We start from the raw sequence: 27,417 nt of genomic DNA, 5'->3' as shown, positions 1-27,417 counted from the left end.
TAAATTCAAATTGGCTTAGAGATGAGCATGCTGATCCATTGTGAACAGCTCACCTGTTATTGGTGGCCTAGTACATAGCAGATGGGCTGCATATTGCTTAGGTGGGTCACATGCTACACAGGTCTGATATACTTGTATATTTAATGTCATTTAAAATATTACGATGGACTATTGTGTGGGACGGGCTATACAACACTCTGCAGATGTTGCAAGAAGTGGTGTCTTTGAGCCCTTAAATAAGAGCTGTTAAAGTTGGGCGGTAGAAAATTTTAGTATGTTTTTTAGGTGGTATCCAATAGGCCTTAATTTGCAAATAACTAACACAATTGGCAAATGTGCTGCTGTGTTATGACTTAAGGGCATGGCAAAGCACACGGCTAAATGCTAATAGCAAACTGTTTGAGGCATCTTCGTGAGTAAGAACCCCTGTCTGGATAAGTTCCTTGCTGACTGCAGTGGTGGTCTCTCGCCATTAATACACAGTGGGGTGGGGAAAGGAAAGAATGGAGCATACTTGCCGTATGGCTTCTAGCTTTTGAGCGCGGCTATTTTAAGCTCACGGTGTAAGGGGGGGAGGGGAAGGGCAATCTGAAGTTACCCAGCCAGGGTAAAAATAAACTGAAGTTTCATAGGGAGAAAGTAAACTGCAGCTTTGGAAAAACACTATTTTAAAAAAATAGTAGTAAATGATGGTTTCGTGCTATTTGCTCAAAAGTAATTTTAACTTTGTTCTGGATAACCGGTTTTCTTGACTTATTTTTTTTAACCATTTATTAAAATCTTGACCTTAACTTTGTTTTGAGGGATCCAAGTGAAGGCGAAGCGAGTGGCAGAACTGACACCTCAAGGTGAGGAGCCACGATTAATACTTCGCTGCTAGGTCCCTTTGTGTTCAAAGCTTTATGATTCTGAAACCCTTTAAACTAATATGTAAAACAGAGGAGTCTCTAAATAACTTGTCTTTTAAAAAAATACTATGTATGAGTTAAATTCCCCATTTCTCTTTTAAATACTATTAAGTTTAAATAACTTTTTTTAAAAATGAAAAGCTATGATTCTGCAAGTTCTTAGACTTCAGCAAGTCCACTTTGGGAAACAGCTCCCTTCTAAGTGTTTGCAAGGTCACAGCTTAAAAAAAAACCACAACTATGTATATTCAAGCATTATCTTTCATTGCGTAGTAAAATCCTACATTGCCATTCTGAGAACTTTGCAAACTGCCTAATATGCACTTCTGCCATACGCCTCTGCTTTTTACAAATACTAAAATAAAAAAATGTTCTGGCAAATCCTTTGGGGTTAATAAGAGTATATGCATCAGAGAACCTCAGGCCCAGGGACTGAATGCGGCCCTCAATAACTAATTATTTGGCCCTCTAAACTCTCCCCAGGCTACACCTCCTCCTGGCCCTGCTTTGCACTCTTTTTGAGTGTGTTTGCTTGGCTGCAGTGTGTCCTCGAATTCCTTGAACTCTGATGACACCTAGATGGAGGATAGAGGGTCAGGAACTTAGCCTACTTTACAAAAAGTGAAATTTACTTTCCTATCGCTGCCCTCTTTGGCCTCTGGTCCTGCTCCTGAATGTCGTGTGGCCCTTGGAAGGTTGCTCAGAAGGGAATGTAGCCTTTGGGCTGATAAAGCTTGCCCACTTATGGTATATATAAAACAAAAACAGACGGATGTTATTTTTAAAGATTGCTTTTTAACACACACTGGAGATGTGGGAGTTAGCCTTGGACTGGTGCCTTACTCGAATCCTGCTTGCAGGCTGCTTAGTTTGAACCAAGGACACTACACACAAACACACACCGAGAGTCATAAATAAGTTCCCCCCATTCATCTGCTTCACAACAAGGGGTGTATCCTAGGAATGGTTGTGTGTGTTGGCTTTTGTTCCATGGGCAATGTGCTGCCTGGCATGCAAACCCAAAGCCTGCTCCTCAGCACAGAGCTTGTGTGTGAAGCTTCTCTTTAACAATCTGAGCAAACATAGTGGCGGGGGAGGGGGTGTTCCTCTTGAAATTGGTTTACATATCAGGAAGGGATGATCTACATGAATGCTATTGTGCCTAGTATTCAATTGGCATTTTATACATTGAATACGTAAATCTCATTTTGCTGACCATTCCTTTGAGATGCCATGGTCCATATTCTTCCCAGTATTACATGCTGGAAAGACCATGAACCCTCATTCCTATACTTTTAGTAACTGATCCCTCCATCCTTTCAACTTGTGTAGTAAGCTTCCCTAAAAGATGTTGTTACTGGAAGACCACATTACATTTTCATTATGCACATGTATGTATCGTTGTTGAAAGTGCTGCTCGTGGTGTTAGTGCTCGCTAGCAGTCACATTTTCCACTTGCTGGTGAAATTGTGGGCTCTGAATGAAAAGGAATGTGTCATCCTGCTTAACTTTTGCAAGTGTTAAAGATTTAAATAGCATTGCCTAGTCCCCAGGGCGTAGGTGTGTGAGCACATACATTCATGTGTGTGCACCACCACCACCCACTATCACTGGCAAGAGAGTTCCTAACATCTTAGATGCTGAAAAATCTACTTGATAGAAAACTAAAGTTAGGTTCCAATGGTTGATCAGTTTGCTGCCCTTTAGTCATGCATTGCAGGCTACAAAATTCTTCTGGAATGCACACAAGGATTGGAATTTGTTTCTGATTTTTCTTCTTACGGCAGCTCCTAGCCAAATATCCTTCCCTGAAAGGGAGTGGTTAGGGAGTGACTTTTCAGATGCAGGCTGGCCAGTGGACTTAGAAGCTCTGCAGAGGGTAACTAACTATGGACCACGTAGACATGATGTATTGTGTATAAGCAGTACATTTTGCGGTGATAAAATATTTCTCCTGTCACATTCCAGTTGATAGGCTGAAGCCACCGCACTGCTCCTTGCTCCACAGCTTATTTCCTCACATGATGTTGGAAAGATCATAGGACTTTAAGATACTAAATGATGTCTAAACAGACACTGAATAATTCTCAGCAAGCATGGGACTCCTGAAGGCAGACAGTGTGTGATGAAGTTTTAGCTGAAAGAATAACTAATAATAATAATAATAATAATAATAATAATTTTAAAAAAACATACTTCGCTAGGGCTATTATTCTGTGCACTCTTATTTGGAAGTCAGTCCTGTTGAACTCAGTTGACCTTAGTACTTAGTAAACATTCATATGATAGAACTGCCCAATTGTTTTCTTCCCCATTACATCACAAAACAATTTGCGGAAGATGCTGCCAAAACATTATGAAATACTTTATAATAGGAAGCAGTGTATTCCCTGTCAATGATTGGTTTGAGTTCATAAATGTTCTGTATTGCACAGAAGGTAATGGCAGATATGACGGAGAGCCTTGCTGCATATGACAGCGCATATCTGCCACTGCCATCCTATCATTGTGCATCTTTGGGGTTGAATGGAGAGGAAACATTCTTTATGGATTTGTGTCCCTTGAGTGCCAACTTTTAAAGATAAACTAGTTATAATTATTTATAAAATTGGACAGTAGAAGGAAGCAACCCAGTTGTTTAAGAGATGCTCATATTAATTCTGTAGGTTGAGATATTATTGCTTGGAGGAGGCATTCTAGGCAAGAATCACCCAAAATTATTTCCCTTACTTTCTCAACTTCCAACTTTAAATTTGCAAAATAAGCTGTTATTGTAAAGGAGGGTAACATTTTTTAATTACTAATGAATGAAAGGTGACTTCCTTTCTTCCTTGCTTTTGTCAGCATTCCTTGCCTTCTGTTTTGTGTGGCCTTTCAATGTTTCGGTGATCTCCCTAAAGATGAGACCTAAAGAGAGCCTAACCAAGTTGATAGTTGAGAAACCTCTTTTCGTTGCTCCACTAAGCGAGGATAGTTTTGATCAAGAACATTTTTTAATTGTCTGGTGCTTAAGTGTAATTCCCTAATTTGTCATTGGTATATAAATGATGTTTCCCTTTTCAGGAGCACTTCTGGAGAACCAAAAGACAGAGAAAAAGAAGATGGTAAAGATTCTAAGCCACGGTCTTTGAGGTTCACGTGGAGCATGAAGACCACAAGCTCCATGGACCCAAATGATATGATGAGAGAGATTCGAAAAGTGTTAGACGCTAACAATTGTGACTATGAACAAAAAGAGAGGTTCCTGCTCTTCTGTGTCCATGGTGATGCACGACAAGACAGCCTCGTCCAGTGGGAGATGGAAGTTTGTAAATTGCCACGCCTGTCACTCAATGGAGTCCGCTTCAAGCGAATATCCGGGACTTCTATTGCCTTTAAAAACATTGCATCCAAAATAGCGAATGAGCTTAAGCTGTAAAGAGCAACAACGTTTCTGGGATCAGGGAAGAGTCTAGCTTACATTCTGAATGTACTGGTTATGCCTAACATGATTGGCTTGTGAAACTCCCCATGTAGAAATTGCCCCATTGCAATAAGGTTATACATAGTTATTCTGAATTGTAAAATTAAATTCAGTATGACCTATATTAAAAGGAAAAAAAAACTGTAGCTGAAGAAGTTATGTTCACATGTACAGGTAAGTATATAGAGCATTTTGTTCATTTTATGTTCATAGAGTTGTATAATAAAAAAGAAGGCTTAAATGCAGATCTTGTATAGTTGTCTAGATATCAGCACAGAAGTGTGTTTGCTTTGAGTTAAGAAGTTCTTCCTGGTCATTATTTACATTTTTTGTGGTTTTTATAATTCTTACCTCTTACCATGCGTTTTTTAAAAACTACGTCCATAGTAGAAATGCACAAAAAAAATGTTTTCACAACTGTAGCATGAACAATTTTAGTTACGTTAAAACAAATTGCATATAAAAATTGAATTAGTCAAGGACAGATTGGCTTTTGTTGTATACAAGATTTTTCCTGCTTCCCTTTCACTCTTAGCCTCCTTTATAGAACAGTGTTTATTTGGCAGAATAAAAAATAAAAATGCAACCATGTTTACAGTGTTGGCACTTACAGTGAAGAAAAGGGGGTTCTGAGTATGTTGGCCTCTGGCCCCTTGAAATTTGTTGGGGAACAGAAATCATGTCTTGATAACATTTTTTAAAAAAAAGTTTTTAGGAAGACTGAACTATTGCTCTTGTGACATATGGTCAAATGTAGCAACAGAATAGAAGTACAGTTCATATTCATTCATCATGGAGTGAAATACTATTGTTCTCTGCCTTCACAAATCCCACTTTATGAAAATACATTGTTTCATAGCACAAGGTATTCTGAAATGTTGCCCAATTGTAAGAGCTAATAAATGACACCTCAGGAATTAACTGGTTTTTGGAATATTCCCCACCCCACCCCACGCTCCAGTATGTGCAGTTTCATATACTTTACAGCTGAGCAAACATGGTTTATAACAATAGATTATTACTTACATGATTGTACAAATTTTGTTCTCATATATCTTGTTTGTGTTTCTAATATTTTGCCCACTTTCTTGTATTTATTCCACATCATTATGCCTGTAATGTGCAGCTGTGAGTAGGCATTTGCCTACGGAAGTAAAGAAAACTCCTTCATAATTGGTGATATATAAACTATGTAAAACCACTAGTACTTGGTACATTTTAATATTTGTTATTTTGTACTGAATTAATCATAGCGGTTGGTTGTGCAATGTTATTTAATGTCGTAATTACTGTAATTTCAACATACGGGCCCCATCCGCACACCCCTGTAAAGATTAGAAAAGTCATTCAAAATTGTCACTTTATTTAAAAAACAAAAATGAAAAAAAGAAGCTGTGGTAAACTCTGTAACCCGAAGTTAGAAGGTTGTAAGTGTAGCTAAATGTGCCATTTGAGAATGGATTTCTGACAGATGGACTTGACATGCTGTACTGTACTGTACTGTGATATAGCTCTCCTGTAACAGTTCTGTTCTGAAATGAACGTGTATTGTTGCCTTAGAAGAAGAAAAAAGGATGGTGTTTTGGCAAGAAAGAACTGTACCCCTTTTTATCTGGTGTTCCTTTTTAAAATAATAATATTTTTTTTTTTTTTTTGGATGCAAGTCATCCTAATTCACATTCACTGGTGCACTCTATTAAAAACTTACTTGAACGGTTCTCATACTACCCTCCCTTGTCTTTTGCTCTTTGTCGCTAACTGTGCTGGTTGGATGGTTTGAGGCTCCATTGAGGAAGGGTTGCAAGGGGAGGTGGTGGTGAGTTGGTGGTTGCAGGTTTATGAAAGCTTTTAGATTTGTGTGTTTCTTTTATTTCCAAATAGTTTCTTAAAACCAACCCAAGTGCCTCCCCTTCCCAACCTTGGCCTTGTTTCTTTTTTTTTTTTTTTTGAGGGAGCATGGTTCAGTTTTAGAGGACCCCCAGGTCCTTGCGTGAATTCATCCCAGATAGGAACTTGGGACTGCTTTTTGTTGTTGTTGAGATTTTCCTTAGTATGCCTAATTCCTAAGTCCCTGGATAGGTTATGAAACTTAAGAATGTAAACACTTTAATCATCTAAAAATCAAGTAAAATTGATGAATTCACAAGACACTAAACAAATTATCTTAATCACTCACAAGCAGTTTAGCCATACCATTTAATGTCAGCCTTGCCAAATAATTTTTATTATGTGCATCTTCCGCCAAAGGGTTGTGAAATAGGGCTGGGCTAGGGTCTACAGCTCCCTGGAAAAGACCCTGATGTTGGGAAAGATGGAGGGCACAAGGAGAAGGGGACGACAGAGGACGAGATGGTTGGACAGGGTTCTCGAAGCTACCAGCATGAGTTTGACCAACCTGCGGGACGCCGTGGAAGACAGGAGTGCCTGGCGTGCTCTGGTCCATGGGGTCATGAAGAGTCGGACACAACTAAACGACTAAACAACAACAACAAAGGGTCTAGAGCAGGAACTGGGAAGCATTTTAAGGTTGAGGGCCACATTCCCTCCTGGGCAACCATTTGGGGGCCACATGGCAGTGGTGGGTGAGACTAGAGGCAATAGTGGGCAAAGTAACAAATGTTACCGTAGGCCATGTTCTACACACACTCATGCACCCCTCTCTATCAATCTAGGCAAACAAGAAACATCATCCCAGAGTTCAAGGGCACATTCCAGACTGGCAAAAAAACACTTGAGGTACCAAGTAGGGCAGCTGAGGAGTGTGGCTGTGGAGTGCCAAGATAGGCCTGAGGTTCCCCATCCCTGAACTAAGAGCACCCTGTGGCTTAGCAGGACTTTGCCATAAATGGTTGAGAAGTTTCCCCTAAAAGTTTTTTATTCAGTGCAATTTACATTTTCAGTTTTCCTCTGAAGTAACATGAATTGTAAGCATACTCTGCTTTTACATAAAAGCTTACACACTAAAGTTGGTTCATAAGCAAGCTGTGGTCATTCCTGGATGGTGATAGCTTGACCACAATCGCCCATGCATAGGTAAGCTCAAGGTTGGATTACTGCATCATGAGGACTACCTTTGGGCTTGGTTCAGAGGCTGCACCTGGTGTGTGGCTAACAATCTGCTACTTGGCCAAGTCCAAGGTGTTTGTACTAAAGTATAAGTTAATTAGCTACTTGAGAAGCCTCCCTAGCCCTTATATACCCTGTAGATCATTGCAGTTTGTGGGAGATTTTCTTCGGCAAATTCCAATGATCTCAGAAGCCCACTCCACAGTAACTCGGAAAAAGACTTTCATTGTCGCTGCCCCGTTCTGTGGAATAGCATTCCTGTCAAGATATGACAGGTACCCACTATCTGTGCTTTCCAGGGACTAAATGAAGATATTTTTCTTCTGATGGGCTATCCTAGCTGAATAAATGGGTTTTGGCTACAAGTGTATATTCTGTAATGTTTTGTTTTAAATGTATCAACTTTTTGTGTGTGTGTTTGTAACTTTTCTTTGCTGTTTTTATTGCCTTGAGATGATTTTGTAGAAGGCGATTAGTAAATTGTGATTAATAAGAATATAAAGATGGTAGCAAGTAAATATTTATTTGCAACCATCAGGACACATGGTGTTTTGCAGAGTAGAAGACAGGCCTTTGCCCAGACAAACCTGCAGCCTGAAATTTGACACAGGGAAAACGGAGAGGAGGGCTAAATGAAGAATATGCGATGGTTTCATTTTAACATCTGCTTAGGATGAGTTACAGATAGGTAGCCGTGTTGGTCTGCCATAGTCAAAACAAAACAAATTCCTTCCAGTAGCACCTTAAAGACCAACTAAGTCAGTTCTTGGTATGAGCTTTCGTGTGCATGTGCATCTGAAGAAGTGTGCATGCACACGAAAGCTCATACCAAGAACTGACTTAGTTGGTCTTTAAGGTGCTACTGGAAGGAATTTGTTTTGCTTAGGATGAGTTGGGGAAGTGCCATAGCTCTACGGTACAGTATCTGCTCTGCATGCAGAATGTCCCAATTTCAGTCCCTGGCACCTCCAGGTAGGGTTGAGGAAAAACCACTGCCTGAAACCTGGATAGGCACTGCCAGACATAGAATCATAGAGTTGAATGCCCCCCCCCAGCATCACCTAGTCCAACACGTTGGAATGCAGGAATCTCAGCTAAAGCATCCATGACAGATGGCCATCCAACCTCTGCTTCAAAACCTCCAGGGAAGGAGAGACCTCAAGCTCCAGTCAATGTAGTACTGAGGTTGATGAAGCAATATTCTGATTCAGTATAAGGCAGTTTCCAGTGTTGTAATGAGCTGCAGATGGGAATGTGGGGATTCAACCAAAGGTGTCATGGAAAAGTGGGTTTTGACTATGGATGTGAAGGAAGAGGTGGCATCATGCTGGTGTCTTGGGAGCCAGTTTCAAGTGTTGGGTGGGTAGTTGTGGAGAGAGTGGATTTTGGGGGACATTAAAACATCTGAGGATGGTGGAGCTTGGAGGAAAGAAGGTAATAGGCAGGGATATATCTGGATGTGGGTGGGAAGTGAAGTAGGGAGCAAAGCAAAGGCAGTCTTTGAAAGTAATAACAAATTACTCTGCTGGAGCTGGGAGTGAGCAGAAACCTATTGTAGGGAATTAAGGAAGGCTGCAGGGGGCAGGTAAGCCATGCCTAACATAGAATCATAGAATCATAGAGTTGGAAGAGACCACAAGGGCCATCGAGTCCAACCCCCTGCCAAGCAGGAAACACCATCAGAGCACTCCTGACATATGGTTGTCAAGCCTCTGCTTAAAGACCTCCAAAGAAGGAGACTCCACCACACTCCTTGGCAGCAAATTCCACTGTCGAACAGCTCTTACTGTTAGGAAGTTCATCCTAATGTTTAGGTGGAATCTTTTTTCTTGTAGTTTGGAACCACTGCTCCGTGTCCGCTTCTCTGGAGCAGCAGAAAACAACCTTTCTCCCTCCTCTATGTGACATCCTTTTATATATTTGAACATGGCTATCATATCACCCCTTAACCTCCTCTTCTCCAGGCTAAACATGCCCAGCTCCCTTAGCTGTTCTTCATAAGGCATCGCTTCCAGGCCTTTGACCATTTTGGTTGCCCTTCTCTGGACACGTTCTAGTTTGTCAGTGTCCTTCTTGAACTGTGGTGCCCAGAACTGGACACAGTACTCCAGGTGAGGTCTGACCAGAGCAGAATACAGTGGCACTATTACTTCCCTTGATCTAGATGCAATACTCCTATTGATGCAGCCCGGAATTGCATTGGCTTTTTTAGCTGCCGATCAGAACATAACTGATCAGAAGTCACATACACCATTTAAATGGCAATGCCCATCAACTTGCAGAGGGGCATCAAATATTTTATTGAGGGGGTCAAAAGGACCTTGGCTCCTAGGAGTTGGCTCCTATAAGGAAGAGCATCATGTGGCCAGACTGAGGCTATTATTTTGGCAAAGTGCAGGATATACATGAGGCAACCAAGCTGAGACAAACACAGGAGAAGATTGGTCATTGCCCAGCTAGACCTGCAATCAAAAGGACTTAAGAGGCATACTGCATCAGGCCAAAGATCCATATAGCTAAGCGTCTTCACATTGGCCAACCCAATGCCTTACAGGAAACCTATAGTCTAAAGCAGGCATGGCCAAACATGGCCCTCCAGCTGTTTTGGGACTACAACTCCCACCATCCTAGCTAACAGGACCAATAGTCAGGGATGATGGAAATTGTAGTCCCAAAACAGCTGGAGGGCCAAGTTTGGCCATGCCTGGTCTAAAGGGTCTATCTGATTCTGCCTCGGCTACATTCTTCCATGAGGTGGTACAGCTGTGGAGAGATTTATTGAGTGCTAGATGATCTATCTATAAACTTGATGCACAGGTTTGGTGATTTTCCTCTAGGGACTCTGCTGGCCAGCTGTGCCCTTTAATTATAATATATTTACAATGATAGATTCCCTTCCCCCCCCCACCCCCAAAAACCCATGTTGCTAAACCAAATTCAGCCTCAGAATTAATGTACTTTTTTCTCACATGGAGTATTAGAAACCAGTAATGCAGAATAAAATGGAATTTTGGGGGTGGGGGAGAAAGATTAGATTCTTTATGACAGCTCCTGCTGGAGGAAAATGTATACAAATCCCCAATATCTTAGTAATCAAAAGAACACTTCTAGTACAGCGCTCGGACAGTGAGGCATGGTAAAATTCTTAATTACTTGGGGAATTACTTTAGTAGCGACATCAAATGAAAACAAGATAAGCTTATTAATGAATTCCAACCAAAGAGCTACTGAACTGAAGATGAAATAGCATAAAATAGGAGGAGGAAGTGATCATTTCATGTAACTGGTTTATGGATGTGTAGTGAAGTGTTTAGCGAAGATTAAGCACTGGAGGGTTTATATCATTAAACTAAAAAAAAATAAAAATGATATCGCTTCTCTTGCAGAGGCAATATGCCTGCAAACCTGGACTCACTTTGGATTCAAAATTTAGAATTCTATCAATTTCTGGACCTGAATATGCTCAGAACCTACTTCTGGCTGTCCTGGTGAATGAGACAAGGTCAGGGGTAACAATGGAGACATGGGGGCCAGGCCACCACTTGCATTATGTCAACTTGATTTCAAATAATGCTTGCATAAGGCTTATGAATCATATGGGCATAAGAAGAGTCTGCTGGATCAGGCCAATAGCCCATCTAGTCCAGCATCTCATAGTGGCCAAGAACATGCTTATAGGAAGCCTGAAAGCAGGACCTCACCACCACATCACTTGCCTCACTTGTGGTTCCTAGCAACCATATTCAGTCTGTCTACACTGACTGGCAGCAGTTGTCCCAGATTTAAGGCGGGGGGGGGGCAGGCACTCCAGCCCTATCTAGAGAGGTCACTGATTGAACCTGGGACCTGATCCTGTCCCACTGAGCTGCGGCGAAACGCCTCGCGCTGCAAGTAGGCCTCTCACACTATATTGTTGTTGTCGTTTAGTCATGTCCGACTCTTTGTGACCCCATGGACCAGAGCACGCCAGGCACTCCTGTCTTCCACTGCCTCCCGCAGTTTGGTCAAACTCATGCTGGTAGCTTCGAGAACACTGTCCAACCATCTCGTCCTCTGTCGTCCCCTTCTCCTTGTGCCCTCCATCTTTCCCAACATCAGGGTCTTTTCCAAGGAGTCTTCTCTTCTCATGAGGTGGCCAAAGTATTGGAGGCTCAGCTTCAGGATCTGTCCATAAAATGCCAACAGTGTCCTTCAGCTCTCTATATTGGACAAACAGGCCAGACCTTACGCCAAAGAATAAACGGACATAAATCGGACATCAGGAATCACAAGACAGAGAAACCAGTAGGAGAACATTTCAATCTCCCAGGACATTCTATACAAGATCTCAAAGTAGCTGTTTTACTACAAAGGAATTTCAGAAATAGACTGGAAAGAGAAGCTGCTGAATTACAACTTATCACCAAACTCAAAACCATGGAAAAACCTGGTCTGAACAAAGACCTTGGATTCTTATCTCATTATACATGACAAAGCCATTTTTCACCTTTTCACCCCTTGCTTTTTCCTGTAAGACCTATTGCAGTCGTTAAGAGTCGTCAACAGGCTCATCACAGCTATCTGCCAATCACCCATTCCCACCACCCTTCTGAGTAATACCCCTCCCCACCTTCTCACTATATAGAAGGGTCTGGAAACTTCTGTTTCAGTGTATCTGAAGAAGTGTGCATGCACACGAAAGCTCATACCAAGAACTGACTTAGTTGGTCTTTAAGGTGCTACTGGAAGGAATTTGTTTTGTTTTGACTATGGCAGACCAACACGGCTACCTATCTGTAACTTTTTCTACTTTGTAACACTTCGTATATTTCTCCTTACAAAACTTATTGTAGTGCTACTAGTGTAATTTGTTGATTACAGTTGCTCTTCAAGTAATTCATATACTTCTTCCAATCTTCTGTAAATCTCTGGTCCTGCAGGTTTCGAATCCTTCCTGTCATTTTGTCCAATTCTGCATAGTCCATTAATTTTGTCTGCCATTCTTCTTTCGTCGGAATTTCTTCTTGTTTCCATTTCTGGGCTAACAATACACTTGCTGCAGTTGTTGCATATAAAAACAATTTAACATCTTGCCTATTAATGTCCTGACCTATAATACCAAGTAAAAATGCTTCTGGTTTTTTTAAAAATGTATATTTCAACATCTTTTTCATCTCAAGGCCTCATACTTTATTGGGTCTGGAAGCGGAAGAGGGAAAGCAGAAGATGACAAGGAAAACTTTTCCAAATCATCTGTCCCATCAGCTTTATAAATTTCCGAAGATGCCAATGGATCAAATATCCCGGGGAGGAAATTCTACTGAGGCAGCACTTTTTTCTTTTGTTTTAAGAGTTCAGTCGCACACAACGCCATTGTTTTCCCTGCCTGAGCCTACCGATCACGGCTATTGTGCGTCGGTATGTGAAGTGCCTGGTGCAACAGGAAGCCCTGGAAATGGGGTGTGTGGGTGTGTGTGTGTGGGTGTGTGTGTGTGTGTGTGTGTGTTGTCAACAGCGCCGTTTGGCACAGGATGTTGGACTTCTTGGATCAGCTGCCAAGCCTCTCCCCGCCCGCTGCCCTTTTGTGGGGACACAGGGAGGGCAGGCTGCGGCCTTGGCGCTGGCGCCGCCTCTGCGAAAGTGTCCCTTGAGCGCCACCTGTTACTTCTCTCCCGCCGGCCCGGCGCGCGGATCTCCTGCTGCGCGCTCGGCTGAGGGAAGGGAGCAAAGGTGCCTCACAGGCTCTTCGCCAGCGCCGCCGGCGCATTCTCCGCGGGGCGCCATGACCGTCGGGGGGACCCGGAGAGCCAACTACCCCCGGCGGGGGCCTGCGGAGGACGAAATCTCTATCCTGGAAAAGGACGAGGAAGAAGAGGAGGAGGAGGAGAGGAGGCCGACAGCCCCAAGCGGCCACGCTGAGGAGGGGGAGTCCGCCTGCGCCTCCAAGAAAGTCGCCTTCGCCGTCCTCCCGGACAGGTACGAGCCTCTCGGCGGCGCGGGGGACGAGCAGCAGCCCAAAGCCGAGCGCAAGAGCAAGAAGCGCAGGAGGAAGCTCAAGAAATACGGCAAGGTAGGCGGCGAGGGCGGCGGGACAAGGGGCGCCTCAGCCCTTTCGGCGGATCATGGCGCGCAGGTCCGTTATTCGGGGGCTCAGCCTCGCTAGGCGAGTGTCTTGCCCAGCCTCAGCGCCCCGGCTATCGGATAGGATGAGGGCAGACTTCGGTCATATTATATAATAAAACAAATGTTTTAAAAATTGCTGGGGGATTTCTGGACGCATCGGGTTGTTGAAATGCCTTCACCACACTTCCCTAGCACCTTGTTGTCAGAGTGGTAAGAAACTGGATCTCACCCAACCGGGACATAGGCACCTCGAGTTATGGTGCGGGCATGTGGGATATTTGGTCGGAGTGGCGTTCATGCAGAGCCGACCCATCCAGGAGGCTGGCTAAGTGAGGCAACCCCTCAGGCACAGCAGCCAACTCCTAGGGGGTGGAGGTCCCTTACGCCCCCCCCCCCAATATATATATTTGAGGGTGCCAGGGTCCCCTAAGTTGATGGGCATTGCCATTCACATGGTGTTCATGTGCCATGTCATGCGATCAATTATATGGGGCTAGACTTACCTGGTCTCTCCCAGTATTTTATTCAAGTTGGTACCCCTGGCCTCAGGTGGCAGGATCCACGGGGGCAGCAGATCCTGATGTAGATCTCTATTCCTCCTTTGTTCCTGATGCAGATCTTCACTCACCCCTTCTTCCCTGGTGGGATTGGGTGTGAAAGCGGGGTGTTTGGAGGGGCTAACCAGGCTGGGATAGCAGGCTTGTGGGTTTTTGAGTGTCCGGTGTAGATTTTTTTTCAATTTCGTTGTTCTGTATGGGACAATGACAATAAAGATTATCGTATCATTTTCCTCAGGTGCCAAAATGTCTTGGGCTGGCCTTGTGCGCAAGTGTATATGCTTAACCTTTCTGTTCAGATGACTCCTAGAGAACATGTAGAGGGTCCAGGATAGTGCTCAGTTCATTTCTCTCGGCATTCGTAAGGTCTTCTGTACAGTGATCCAAGACCGCCCTTTCTCGCTTTCAGAGGTCGTAGCAACAATCCCAGTTGTTGACATCCTTGTGTGCATGTTCATTGCAAGTCTGAAGCCACCTGCTTTTGAAGGACTGTAGGATGTTGAAGTTGGACGGGATCTTGGAGGTCATCTAGTTTGCACAGTTCAGGGATTTGGGCATAGCTGTCAACTTTCAGATTTGAAAATAAGGGATCAACAGCCTAACCTGTCCCTGGGACAGTCTATGGGATATCTAACAATCTGGGATAGCAGCGGGAAACGGCGCTGGAATAAGGGAATTTCCCGCAAAAAAAGGGGAAGCTATGGATTTGGGGAAGAATCATTCGAGAAACCACATGGTCAGAGTGGGGCTTTCCAGAGACAAAAAGAGACCTGGGTTGGTTTTGCTGTCTATTGCTCTAATTAGGAAAGATAATCTTGTAGTAGCTGTGGAACACTGGTTTTATATGGTTTTATAAAAGGAAATAGGGACGCGGGTTAAACCACAGAGCCTAGGACTTGCCAATCAATTCGCGATTCGAATCCCCACGACGGGGTGAGCTCCCGTTGCTTGGTCCCAGCTCCTGCCAACCTAGCAGTTCAGAAGCACGTCAAAGTGCAAGTAGATAAATAGGTACCGCTCTGGTGGGAAGGTAAACGGCATTTCCGTGCGCTGCTCTGGTTCACCAGAAGCGGCTTAGTCATGCTGGCCCACATGACCCAGAAGCTGTACGCCGGCTCCCTCAGCCAGTAAAGTGAGATGAGCGCCGCAACCCCAGAATCGGCCATGACTGGACCTAACGGTCAGGGGTCCCTTTACCTTTACCTATAAAAGGAAATAAAAGAATGGACCATGAAGATAAGGAGACTTTTTGTGTTAAAATGCACACACAGAGAGGCCAGGTGTTTGTTTGTGGCTAAAAGATATCCCAAACCCAGATTAAGTTGTGCAAAATAACAGCCACTCTCTACATAGTCATAAACTATGTACCTCAGTGGAAAAGACCGTCTTTTCTGTTTTACTTCCATGGATGGAGGAGGGTCTCTAATGCTCATCTAAGAGCAAGGTCATGAGCGAGAGGCGATTCTTAAGGTACTTTGTTGCTCTCCGGTTGTTATTGGATTGCAATTCTCATCAGCCCCAGCGTGGCCAGTGGTCAGGGATGAAAGCAGTTGTAACCCAAGCATATCAGCAGAGCCACAGGTTCCCTACCCATCTCTTACGGCTTTGTAAGTTAAAACCAGCACTCCACATTGGAGTTGGATATTATTCAATATTAAACCAAACAATAAAAACTGAGGCAAAAAAATAAAAATAAAAACATATGAAGAAATAAACCAGAAACTTATTCAACTGGCAAAAACACTATGGTAGATTTTCAATGGCTTGGCAGATAAAATAAATGCTCTATTTTGCACACTTCCTTTCAGGATGAAAAAGAAAACCTGCAAAGTATACATGCTGTGGAAATTATTGAATCAAGTGCAACTATATAAAATTGCCTTTGGCAAGTCACTGTGATGAGACCTGGTTACAAATCTGAATTGGGTGGTTGTAGGTACAAAAGAGATAATAAAAAATGCAATGGTGTAGCAATTGTGTATCAGTGAAAGATAGCCATGATTTCTCTTTGTTGGTGCTCCAGTGAAAATCTGGCAGGATGTATGACACAGTGGCATCCTGCATATGAGCCATTTTCAATGTTCTCTAAAATTATGGATTTATTATTTTTTATAAAAAATCATTTAGCTTATTTCATTTCAAGTTTTGATCATTAAAAGCTTAGCTGCTTAGTTTTCAGATGCCTGATTAATAAAGCTGAATTCTTGTCCTCATAATTAATAACTGTTAATTTTGTTATAATTAATGCAGCAGCTGGTCTTAGATAGTTGACAGCAACACTGTTTAAAAAAGTCGTGGGGGAGGGGAATCTCTTTAAAGAAGAAAAGGGTCTAATAAATGCCGAAACCAAAATTCTTATGATAATCAAATTAATAGTAGTAATTTGATTCCTTACTTGCTCTTCATCAAATGGTCCCAGTGTGGGTCACAACAATATAAAAACACAATATTAAAATCGGTTAAAACAAATTACAATAAAAATAATAGGGTGGATCCTATATGTATCAGGTTACAAAGTGGCAGGAGACAAGAATGTTCATTTTCCTTGTAACTGTGCTATCCTGAATGCAATCAGTTGTTTAAATTTGTACACTGAAAGTTTATTGTTTTAAATTCCATTTTGTTTTAGTTATTTAGAAAATTTTGTATCACTTCCTTTACTAAAAAGCAAACTCAAGTAGAGTCACATTCAGATAAAAATACAAAACTAGTCAATAAAACTATCTCAAGCCTGAATAGTAATATTTATTTATTTAATTATAAAATATGTACACCTATTGTCAAAACCTCTAATTGGTTTACTTCCTTTTGGAGGAAGGGCGTGATTAGATAATTACGTTATAATTATCAATAAAAGCAGAAGTTAAAGACAAGCTGGCCTAAACAATCGAAGTATACATATAATCAGTGGTTTGAAGCATACCTTTTTTAAAAAAAGCCTATTAAAATGCATGACAACCTTACATATGTGGCTAGGTTTGGCTAAGCAACAAATAATTCAGCAGGCACTAAAAACAATACAATGAAGGCACCTGCCTAGTATCAATGAGTAAGGAGTTCAAAAATGTAAGTGCTGCTGAAAATTCAGTTCCCTACCAGTGCAGGACAAATATTTTGTGGTACTTTCTCAAAGTCGTTGAATGGGCATATATGGGGTAAGGGGATCCCTCAGGTAAGCTCATTCTGTATCTGTACCAGGTGGCTCAATATCTCAAAACCCTTCTGATGTATTTGTTCAGCTGGTGCCAATAGTTGAACCATGTTGGTGCCAATCATGCCTCAAGGGAAGAAGATGTCACATTCAAGGTGCCATCATTGATGAGGCCCTGTCTCAAACTAAAGCACCTAAGGTTTTGCTTAGTGATAGAGTGACAAGAAGGACCTTCCTGATAAATCTTAAATGCCCAGGCACGACAGTGCCAAGGGAGGTGCTTCTTTAGATAACTGGGTCCTAACTCATTCAGGGAAGCATTAAAACCTTGATTTGGGCTGTGTAGCATGTGGGTTGCTGCTGCATACTCTTCAGAAGCGGCAATGCATGATTCCAAACAACTGAAGCATTTTGCAACAGCTGCTGCCTCCAAACCATCTTCAAAGCCACATTGAGTGCATTGCTGTAATCTAGCCTGGAGGTTACCAGAGCATGGATTACTTTGTTTAGGATAGTGCTGAGGATCTTAACTGCCCTAGAGCACACCAGTCCTGGTTTGCTTGTTATGACCACAGCTTCAGCTTTGCCACCTTCAAGTGAGTCTCCTGCTGCACATTCTCCTATGCTGCCCAGTATGGGTGAAATTTTCTCCTTGCTCCCTGACCATGTAGACCATGTACCTGGTACCATCTCTTCTCTCTCTCTCTCTCTCTCTCTCTCTCTCTCTCTCTCTCTCTCTCTCTCTCTTTCTCTCTCTCTTGTCTGTCTGCCCCACCCCTTCAACACCTCAAAATCCAAGTCTTTCTACAAGGCTTATAAACCTCTTAATCCATCTTCCTGTAGCGAAGTATTAAGTGTGTTAACCTGCTTTTGCTCACACATTTGCTTCTCTCTCCAAACCCCATTTTATCTCCCCTGTTGCCTATTTAGATTGCAAATTACTTGGTAAAAGGGATCTGATTTTTCCCCCCTTATGGAACTTCATGTAGACAGATAGGTGAGGCATAATACATTCCTCTGTTTACAGTGCCCCGGATGTGAATGCTGTTGTTTCTGTAGGCAAAACAACACACAGAAAACAAGGAGTACCAGTGACTGGCTACTAACTCTGATGGCTGTGCTATTAACCTTCACTGCTGGAGGCAGCATACTTCTGAATGCTGGCAGCAGGGAAACAGCAGAAGATGGATAGTGTTGTTGTGCCCAGCTGCTGCTTTTGGGCTTCCTATGGGCATCTGGTTGTGAGAGCAGGATGCTGCACTAGGTGGGCGTGGGCCACTGGCCTGATCCAGAAGAGGCCTCTTACCCTCTTAGCAGGTTTGAGGGAGTTCATAACCAGGTTTGAGAATTAAATATTTATATATCCTTGGATAAAAGGTGAAGGACACTCCTCCCTGCAAAGAACCTAGTGAGGACTGAGAGTGCTGCTCAGTGGCCTAGTCCTAGCCTTCTGGAGGGAATTCCAGTTTGGGAAGTCTGTTCTCGAGCCAGCATGCAAGAGATACCCTCTAAAAAGCAAAACACAACATCACAAGACAGGGATGCAAGCGGCAAAACGCTGGTTCTGCCCAGACCAAGGAGCCAACTCAATTTGCCTGCCACTAACACCCAATCACCCTGCTATTTCAGCTTCTTACTAGCCCACTCTGTGCCAACCCAAGTGTGCCACCTGGGAAAAGAAGAAGCCTTTTTTGTGGGGGTTTTTTATTTTTTTTACTTGTCAGGTAGCCAGTTGGTTTCATCAGAAGCTAGGAAAATTAGGGGGTGGGGGTGGGAATGGCTTTTCAAGGGAAAAAGGGGTTTTTAAGTTGGAAACTGTTTTGAGTGACAAGCTGGGAAGGGCGGAGGCATTTTGGAGGGCGGGCTTTCGATTGGTCCAACTCTTCCCTACCTGCCCCTGCTATGATTGGCGTCAGAAACCAGCAGTGGCCAAACTGGGTTGCTGGGCACAGTGGCTACAGAATGCTGGTTGGTTGACTGTTGACTGTTGGGAGGGGACAAGGGGAAATTGAGTGGTTGGAATCCTGAAAAAAGAGTGCAGCATTTTGTTGCAGGTTCCACTTATAAGTACGTAATAACAAGTTCATGTTCATGCGATCTTCTTTGGATAATTCTTGTGGCCGAAGGCTGCTCTTGCAGCACATACAGAATTGTCTTTGAAAAAACAAATAACAAGTTAAATCCAGTGAAGGAGCCTGTTGGAGTTCACCTCCCCCCCTTTCCTTTTCCCTTTCCCTTTTAAGAAGAAACCAGTCCTATCTGAGCTGAAGCCAGCATTCCTGTAGATCAAAAGAGAGACCTGCCATTTCAGTCTGTAAAATAGTCTAAGCTAATCCACGTGACAGATGCTTTGAATCTCTTTGTGCCGCATTTCTTCACTTGGCATCCTTACTTTGACAATGTTCCAATTAGCAAGAAGTGTGAGGTTCGTTTCCCACCTTCCGCAACAGAGACAAAGAGATAAAATAATAGACCTCCCTTCCGTTCTGTCCGACTGCATCAGCATTAACACTTTGCTGCTGGTTTGCTGCAAGAGTTTTACCACAGAAAATACTACTCTTGCTGTTTATTTATTTACTAATTCATTGTACGTATACCTGTCCTTTTAAGAACATAGGAAGCTGCCTTATACTGAATCAAACCATTGGTCCATCTTGCTCAGTCTACAATGACTATCAGGGGCTCTCCAGGGTTTCAGCACTACCTGGGGATTGAACTTGCGAACTTGTACATGCTCTGCCATTGGAATTACCAGTCTTTTCCCCATAACAACCCTTTTCTGCAAGGAGGTCAAGGTGGCCAGTGTGGTGTAGTGGTTAGAATGTTGGACTAGGACCTGGGAAACTAGGGTTCAAATCCCCACTCAGCTAGGAAGCTCACTGGGTGACCTTTGGCCAGTCACTGTCTCCCAGCCTAATTTACCTCACACGGTGGTTGTGAGGAGAAAATGGAGAGGTGGGGAGAGCCATGTATGTCACCTTGAACTCATTGGGATATAAATGACCCTTTCCTCTTTTATCCTTACAACAACCCTGTGAAGTAGGTTACTCTGGCCCAAGTGACTAGTCCAAGGTCATTCAGTCAGGGACAATGGCCATAGGTTCCCTTTTCCTGGACAAAATAGTAAGCATCAGGTTGTCTGTGGAAATTTCATATATTGTATGAGTCAACTGAAAGGATGATTAGCTCATGTGTTGGTGCTGATAAGTCTTGTATATAAGATCCAACATGCAGCAGTCATGTCACCTTTAAAGCACATTTGAAACACATTCTTTTCCTCAAAGAATCATGGGCATTGTAGTTTACCCCTCAAAGAGTTACAATTCCAGTAACCCTTAACAAAGTGCAGTGCCAATAATTCTTTGAGGGAGCAAATGTGCTTCAAATGTGATTTAAAGGTATAATGTGTGTACACAGGGAGTTTGATGGCCATGATTTGTTGTCTGTGTCATTCGCTACAGGTTTCGGTGAGACTTTCACATCCCACCTCTTAAATATTGCTTCATCGTTTATAGGAAATGAACACAAAGGTCATGTTCTATGTTTGTGTTGGAAAGTACCTTGAACCCTGTTGAAATCAGGGCTCCATTGTTTTGGCCAAGGTCCAAGCATTTTATGACACAATCTCTGCCAGGCCCAATGAAACAAAAGAGGTGAAGTAATTTGGCCAAGGCTAGATAGAGGATGAGACAATGATGTCCTCTATGTGACCACCTCTGTTGGTGGCTTTCCAGCTTCATCTTTCTCTTCCTTGAACAGGAATTTATTCTGATCTTGCACCAATGACTTAACACAATTCTAAGCATCTGACAGGGAGTTGGCTGCACCATTGCATTTTAAAGACGTGTGATTGTGCAACTATTTGTAGGCCCTATCACAGAGATGGGGAACTCTGAACCTTCCAGATAATGTTGGATTACAACTCCCATCAGCCCAGCCAACATGGCCTGTGGTCAGGGATGATGGAATTTGTAGTCCAACAACTAGAGGGTCACAAGTTCAGTCACTGCTCAGCCTTACGTTTGCTGCTGCAGCAAGTTTTAGAATTACAGTGGTACCAAGGATAAGGTGCGAGACTGGTTACATTACGCTCAGATTAAAGAAGTGTTTAAAAATGACAAAAAGTTAGGCTTCCAGGTGGAGAAATCGAAGTTGGAAACAGAGCTGTTAGAACCTAAGGCTAAGGTACTTTCAAGAATGTATAACTTGCTGTTGAAATGGAATACACAAGACGAAATGGTTAAATCGGCTATGATAAAATGGGCACAGGATATTGGGCATAACATTATGTTTGAGGACTGGGAAAGGTTGTGGACCACTGGGCTGAACTTTACTGCATGTAATGCTTTAAAGGAAAATGTAATGGAAATGATATACAGATGGTACATGACCCCAGTTAAACTTGCCAAAATATACCATTTGTCTGATAATAAATGTTGGAAATGTAAAGAAAATGAAGGAACATTCTTTCACCTCTGGTGGATCTGCCCTAAAGTGAAGGTCTTCTGGGAAATGATATATAATGAGCTGAAAAAGGTATTTAAGTATACCTTCACTAAGAAACCAGAGGCCTTCCTTCTGGGTATTGTCGGCCAGAAGGTGTTAAAGAAGGATAGAACATTCTTTATGTATGCAACAACGGCAGCAAGGATATTCATCGCTAAGAACTGGAAAACCCAAGATCTACCCACACTGGAAGAATGGCAGATGCAGCTGATGGACTATATGCAACTGGCGGAGATGACTGGCAGAATTCGAGACCTGGGAGAAGAAAGGATTGAAGAAGATTGGAAGAAATTTAAGATTTATCTACAAAAATATTGTGATTTAGACGAATGTTAATAAGGATGCTTGGTTATAAACAATTGGCCATCACTAAATTGGATCGGAAATTGATGATAAATGAGATTAAGAGAAACAAAAATTTGTTGGAGAATTGTTACACTATATTGAATTGAGTGGTTATAAATTTGCAAATAAGATGATAATTTGCTTGAAAAAATTTATTAACGATGTAAGTGGGAGCGGGAGACGTGAGGAAGTCCAAAGAAGTTATGAAATTTTGTTAAAACAAAGCAATGCTGTTTATTATCTTTGTATTTCTTTTATAAAAAACCCTAATAAATATTTTATATATAAAAAAAAGAATTACAGTGGTACCTCAGGTTAAGTACTTAATTCGTTCCGGAGGTCCGTACTTAACCTGAAACTGTTCTTAACCTGAAGCACCACTTTAGCTAATGGGGCCTCCCGCTGCTGCCGCACCGCCGGAGCAAAATTTCTGTTCTCATCCTGAAGCAAAGTTCTTAACCCAAGATAATATTTCTGGGTTAGCGGAGTCTGTAACCTGAAGTGTATGTAACCTGAAGTGTATGTAACCTGAGGTACCACTGTAGTTTGGACCAAAGGGCCAAAATTTAGCCACTTCATAGAATTGAAGAGTTGGAAAGGACCCTGAGGGTCAACTATTTCAACTGCCTGCAATACAGGAATCTCAACTAAAACATCCATGACAGATGGCCATCCAACCTCTTCTTAAAAACCTCCAATGAAGGAAAATCCACCATCTTCCAAGGGAGTCCATTCCACTGCCAAACAGCTCTTACCATCAGAAAGTTCTTCCCAATGTTTAGTTGGAATCTCATTGTTTATAACTTGAAGCCATTGGACTGGGTCCAACCCTCCAGAGAAAGAGAAAGCAAGCTTGCTCCATCTTGCATGTGACAGCCATTTAGATATTTGAAGATAGCTATTATATCTCCTCTCAGTCTCCTCCTATCCAGGCTAAACATACCCAACTGCAATTCCTCATAGCCCTCCTCTGCACACGTTCCAGCTTGTCAATATCCTTCTTAAATTGTGGTGCCCAGAACTAGACCCAGTTCCCCAGGAGTGGTATGCTCAAGGCGAAATGGAGCGGAACTATTACGTCCCTTGATGAGGACCCTATAGTTTTGTTTATGTAGCCTAGAATAGCATTAGCTTTTGACAATTAATGTGGTATCCTAGTGTTTTGAATGCATAGCGTGGATATGACCAAGTCTTTATTCAGACTCACTCAACAATCCACAAGTAAGTTTTTCCTGAGTATGAACTGATGAATGAGCCCATGGTGATAGATAGCTGGTGTTGTGTAATCTTGTACTTGAGGCAATCTCAGTCTAAAGGAAATAGCTTGAATTCCAGCGAGTCTCATACACTCCTCCAGCACCAAGTATTTGCTGCAAAAACAGCATAGCAGCCTCCAGCTTCCAGTGAGGTTTTGTTTCATTTGTCCCAGCATGAATCTGGGGGAGCTGCCTTTTGTTATTTTTAATGTCTTTTCAACCCTCTATTCCTTAAGGCTTGTTACTTATTATGTTATAAAATAAAGGCAACAACCTTACCTATCTAAATAAATAAAGGCTTTTTCAAAAAGCTGATAGTCAGATTCACATAAAAAAAAAAGTCTAAAGGGAGGAGTGCGACAATGATACCTAATTAAAAGTAGAACACCATTACAACAAATTACTAAAAAAATCAACAAAATTTAAGTGAACACAAAGGTCACCAATATTCAAAAATATTGAATATTGCAAAGCTGATGACATTAGCTCTTAGCAAAACCAAACAAACCAAAGACCAGAAAGTCCCCATTGCTTTATTTTGGAAGCAGCTTCCTTAGGCAGTAGCAGATGCCATGGTAGAGTGGTGGTACTCACCTGACCCCATGAGTTGTCTGGAGAAGGGGAGGAAGGTAGGGATGATGGCATAGTGCAAATGCACCAGTGGAGCCAGTCTAGCACTCCTGCTGAAGAGTGGTGCAAGGCAGGTGGGAACAGTCATTCCCTGATGGCCAACATGGTCTCTCTTTCCCCTCACATTCTTCCTCTTCTCAGATTTTAATGGAGTTCTGAGGTGCTTGATGTGCCTTCATAAAGGGGTGCAGGCAGTGTAAAGAAAGTGGTTTTGGTGAGAAGGAAATGGAGGTAGGGGTTGCATTGTATATTTTCTGTTTGGGTTTACATTATTTGTAAGCTGTCTTGAGAACCCTTTGAGGTATAAGGCAGGAAAGGAATGTCCGTATGTGTGCATATATATGTACTACTTTTGCTGTTTATTATATGTACGTAGGTTGGTCAATGAAAGTGATATAATATAGAGGAATTGCATGGAAAACAAAGCCTGAATGTGATAAATGCTGGCTCTGACCACTTTCAAAAGTCACATTCAGATGAAATCAGCATGGTATCCAGGACCAGCCCAATACATTTTGGCACCTGAGGCAAGCCACAAATTAGTGCCCTGCTCCCCAGCAGAGTAGAATAGGTAAGTGGAGATCTGCATTAGAAACCAGGGCGAGGGGGATAAAAATCTATATCAGAACCTGCTGCTCCTGTGGATCCCTGCACCTGAGATGATCACCTCACTTTGTCTCATGTGTGAGCTGGCCCTTGTTACAAATGTATCCTGCTCCCCGCCCCAAGGAACTAAGGGGCTGCACCCCATATCATTAACCAGTAACTCTGTGTGGTAGTGTAGGCTGAGAGATGGTGGCCAGCTCCACAGTGAGCTTCATGGTTAAGTAGGGATTCAAACCCCGGTCTCCCAGATCTGAGTACACCACTCTTTCTAGTACAGTGGTACCTCAGGTTAAGTACTTAATTCGTTCTGGGGGTCCATTCTTAACCTGAAACTGTTCTTAACCTGAAGCACCACTTTAGCTAATAGGGCCTCCTGCTGCCGCTGCACCGCCACAGCATGATTTCTGTTCTTATCCTGAAGCAAAGTTCTTAACCCGAGGTACTATTTCTGGGTTAGCGGCGTCTGTAACCTGAAACATATGTAACCTGAAGCATATGTAACCTGAAACATATGTAACCTGAAGCATATGTAACCTGAGGTACCACTGTACACTGCACTGGCTTTCCTATACCTTGTGACCAGAAAGCATTGTGAGAACAGAACCTCACTCAAATAATTATTATTTTTTTGCAGCTGAAAATAAATGTAAAAATATGTGTGGTGTAATGGTTAGTGTTGGATCAGGACCTGGAAGACAGGGGTTCAAATTTCAACTCAGATATGAAGTTCACTGGGTGACCTTGGGCCAGTCACAATCTCTCAGCCTAAACTACCTTACACGGTTGTTGTGAGATTAAAATGGAGAGGTTGGGAGACCCATGTATGACACCTTGAGGAAACTTGGGGTATATGTTGTCACTTTCTTGAGTATGTCCTGCTCTTCAGTAGTGTTCTCTGTTCTTTTCTTCTAGAATGTGGGCAAAGCACTGCAAAAAGGATGCCGTTATCTGGTACTCGGTCTGCAGGGATTAGCTAATGCCTACTCATCTCCTCTTGGAGTGGCTGTTTCAATAGCTACGGCGTTTCGTTAAGACTTGCAGCCTGCCACATTTGGGTTGAAGACGGGAGGAACAGTCGTTGAAGCACCTGGCTAAATTTCCCTTTCCCTGAAACTTCGTCTTCAGAAATGTCTCCCAACTCAGCACCAAGAAAGAAAAAATAGAGAAGAGTGATGGCTCATTTGCTGCTCTGGACTTGAGTAGTTCTCTGACAAGTGCTTTGATCAACAGAATGAGTAAGGCCAAAAGAACAAAACATTGATTAGCTGGGCTAGCTTTAGAAATATAGTAATTGTGTGTCAACCACTCACCAGCAGGATTGGCCCAAGACATTTGGCCGCCTGAGGCAAGAATGGCACCCCACCTCCCATTCCATGTGCAAAATCCAACTGGATTGTCAACTGAATGAACATTGGTGGCAGGACAGTTTCCCCCACCACACATGAGGCCTGAGAGGTATAGGGCAGACTATGTGACATGCACAACTCTGTCCTTCAACACCTCACCTCCATTCCTCACCCCTTGAGGCAGCCACCTTTGCCTAACAGTGGTGACTGGTCTCCACTGGGACTGCTGGCGTGTAAGGCAGGAGGCCAACAGTAGGTGGAGCCAGAGCCAATGACAGGTACAACCATGGTCAATGATAGGCAAAGTCAATTAATTCTAATTTTGTCCCTATCCTCCTCCTTGCTGAGTTCTGCACAGGAAACACTGAAGCTAAGGAGGAGGAAGCTGAAAGCCAGTTACATCTTTTGGACCAAATATAATTGAAAAAAGGCAGGGAGATGGAGGTTGACGGAGGGTAAACTGAAGTTGGTGCGGTAGTGCCCCATTCAACCCAATGGACCAGACTGTACTACCGCCTATTAGTTGGGCTGGCCTTGACAAAAGCAAAATCTGTGGGCAAAGAAAAGGACAGCGTGTAGGAGGAAATGGAGGTAGAGTAACAGGTAAAGGAGACACATGAAAGGAAAACAAAGAGAGGATGTTTTCATAATTCTGGTCAGGCCTTAGTAATGCTGCATGGTGGGCTGGTGTTCCACAGAGGCAGGAAAAGCTGCATCTGTGGAATGTCTGTATCCGAGATTGGGAACTTCTGGATGTTGTTGGACTACAACTCCCATCATCCCTGACCACTGGCCATGCTGGCTGGGGAGGATGGGAATTGGAGTCCAACAGCATCTGCAGAGCCACAGGTTACCCATCCCTGGTCTACATGTTAGAGCATGCAGGAACAACAGCAGAAGCAGGCAAAGACCAGAAAAGATGGACGAAAAGGGGGAATTGGGAAGAGAAATTATTTGACAAAATGAGAACTTGAGGACATTATTGCATTGGCTCCATCACATAGCCAAGCATCTTGCAATCAGTTCCAGATACCTTGGGAGTCCTGGTTCTCAGCTGGAGAATTGTGAGAGCCCTGTGGGTAGGGTTGCCAGGTCCTGGTAGTGCTTTTATCTCTCTTAAGGGAAGGGAACATTTCTGCAAGCCACGCCCACTTTCACCAGCCTTGCCTCATGCCCGCCTTCAGTGGCTGAAATGTGTTTTTGAGGATAGAGGATAGAGGCAGGGGTGTGTGTATAAACTAGCCTGTGGTACAAAGGTAACATTTACATTCATTGCTCTGCCTGCTTTTGCCTCTGGCCCTGCCTACCACTGTCATGCAGCCCCCGGAAGGCTGCCCAGAAGAGCTGAATAATTTTCCCCACCACTGTGCTAATTTCACAAAACGCGTACTTTTATAAACCTCTATTAAAGGTGTGGGAAACCTTTGGTCCTTCAGATATGGCAGAACTATGACTCCCATCAGCCTCAGCAAGCATGTCTC

At 43.0% G+C, this 27,417-nt stretch overlaps 2 protein-coding genes across 7 annotated transcripts in view; both read left to right on the top strand.

The window, feature by feature from the left end:
• Positions 1 to 6,098, top strand: part of MARK1 (microtubule affinity regulating kinase 1) — a 72,531-nt gene extending 66,433 nt beyond the window's left edge. For 3 of the 5 annotated variants that reach the window (XM_081857790.1, XM_081857791.1, XM_081857793.1), the window contains 2 exons: positions 804 to 848; positions 3,972 to 6,098. In XM_081857790.1, coding sequence (XP_081713916.1) covers positions 804 to 848; positions 3,972 to 4,326 — 400 coding nt within the window. In that variant the 3' untranslated portion in view covers positions 4,327 to 6,098. The remainder of the gene's footprint in view (positions 1 to 803; positions 849 to 3,971) is intronic. The other 2 variants (XM_081857792.1, XM_081857794.1) reach the window with 1 other exon arrangement.
• Positions 6,099 to 12,983: 6,885 nt separating this feature from the next.
• LOC309339641 (required for drug-induced death protein 1) lies at positions 12,984 to 27,145 on the top strand. Of its 2 annotated transcripts, none has more exons than XM_081857846.1 (2): positions 12,984 to 13,486; positions 25,503 to 27,145. In XM_081857846.1, exons 1-2 carry the CDS (start codon positions 13,199 to 13,201, stop codon positions 25,620 to 25,622), a joined length of 408 nt encoding a protein of 135 aa, XP_081713972.1. In that variant the 5' UTR covers positions 12,984 to 13,198; the 3' UTR covers positions 25,623 to 27,145. The 2 variants fall into 2 exon arrangements, with proteins under 2 accessions (XP_081713972.1, XP_081713973.1); XM_081857847.1 differs by lacking the exon at positions 25,503 to 27,145 and adding an exon at positions 15,905 to 16,204.
• Positions 27,146 to 27,417: the final 272 nt, after the last annotated feature.

The sequence above is a fragment of the Podarcis erhardii genome, assembly GCF_964252035.2.
Source record: "Podarcis erhardii genome assembly, chromosome: 3".
In the NCBI taxonomy this organism is placed as follows: Eukaryota; Metazoa; Chordata; class Lepidosauria; order Squamata; family Lacertidae; genus Podarcis; species Podarcis erhardii.
The sequence above is the reverse complement of the archived record's forward strand: the minus strand, read 5'-3'. Positions and strand labels throughout refer to the sequence as shown.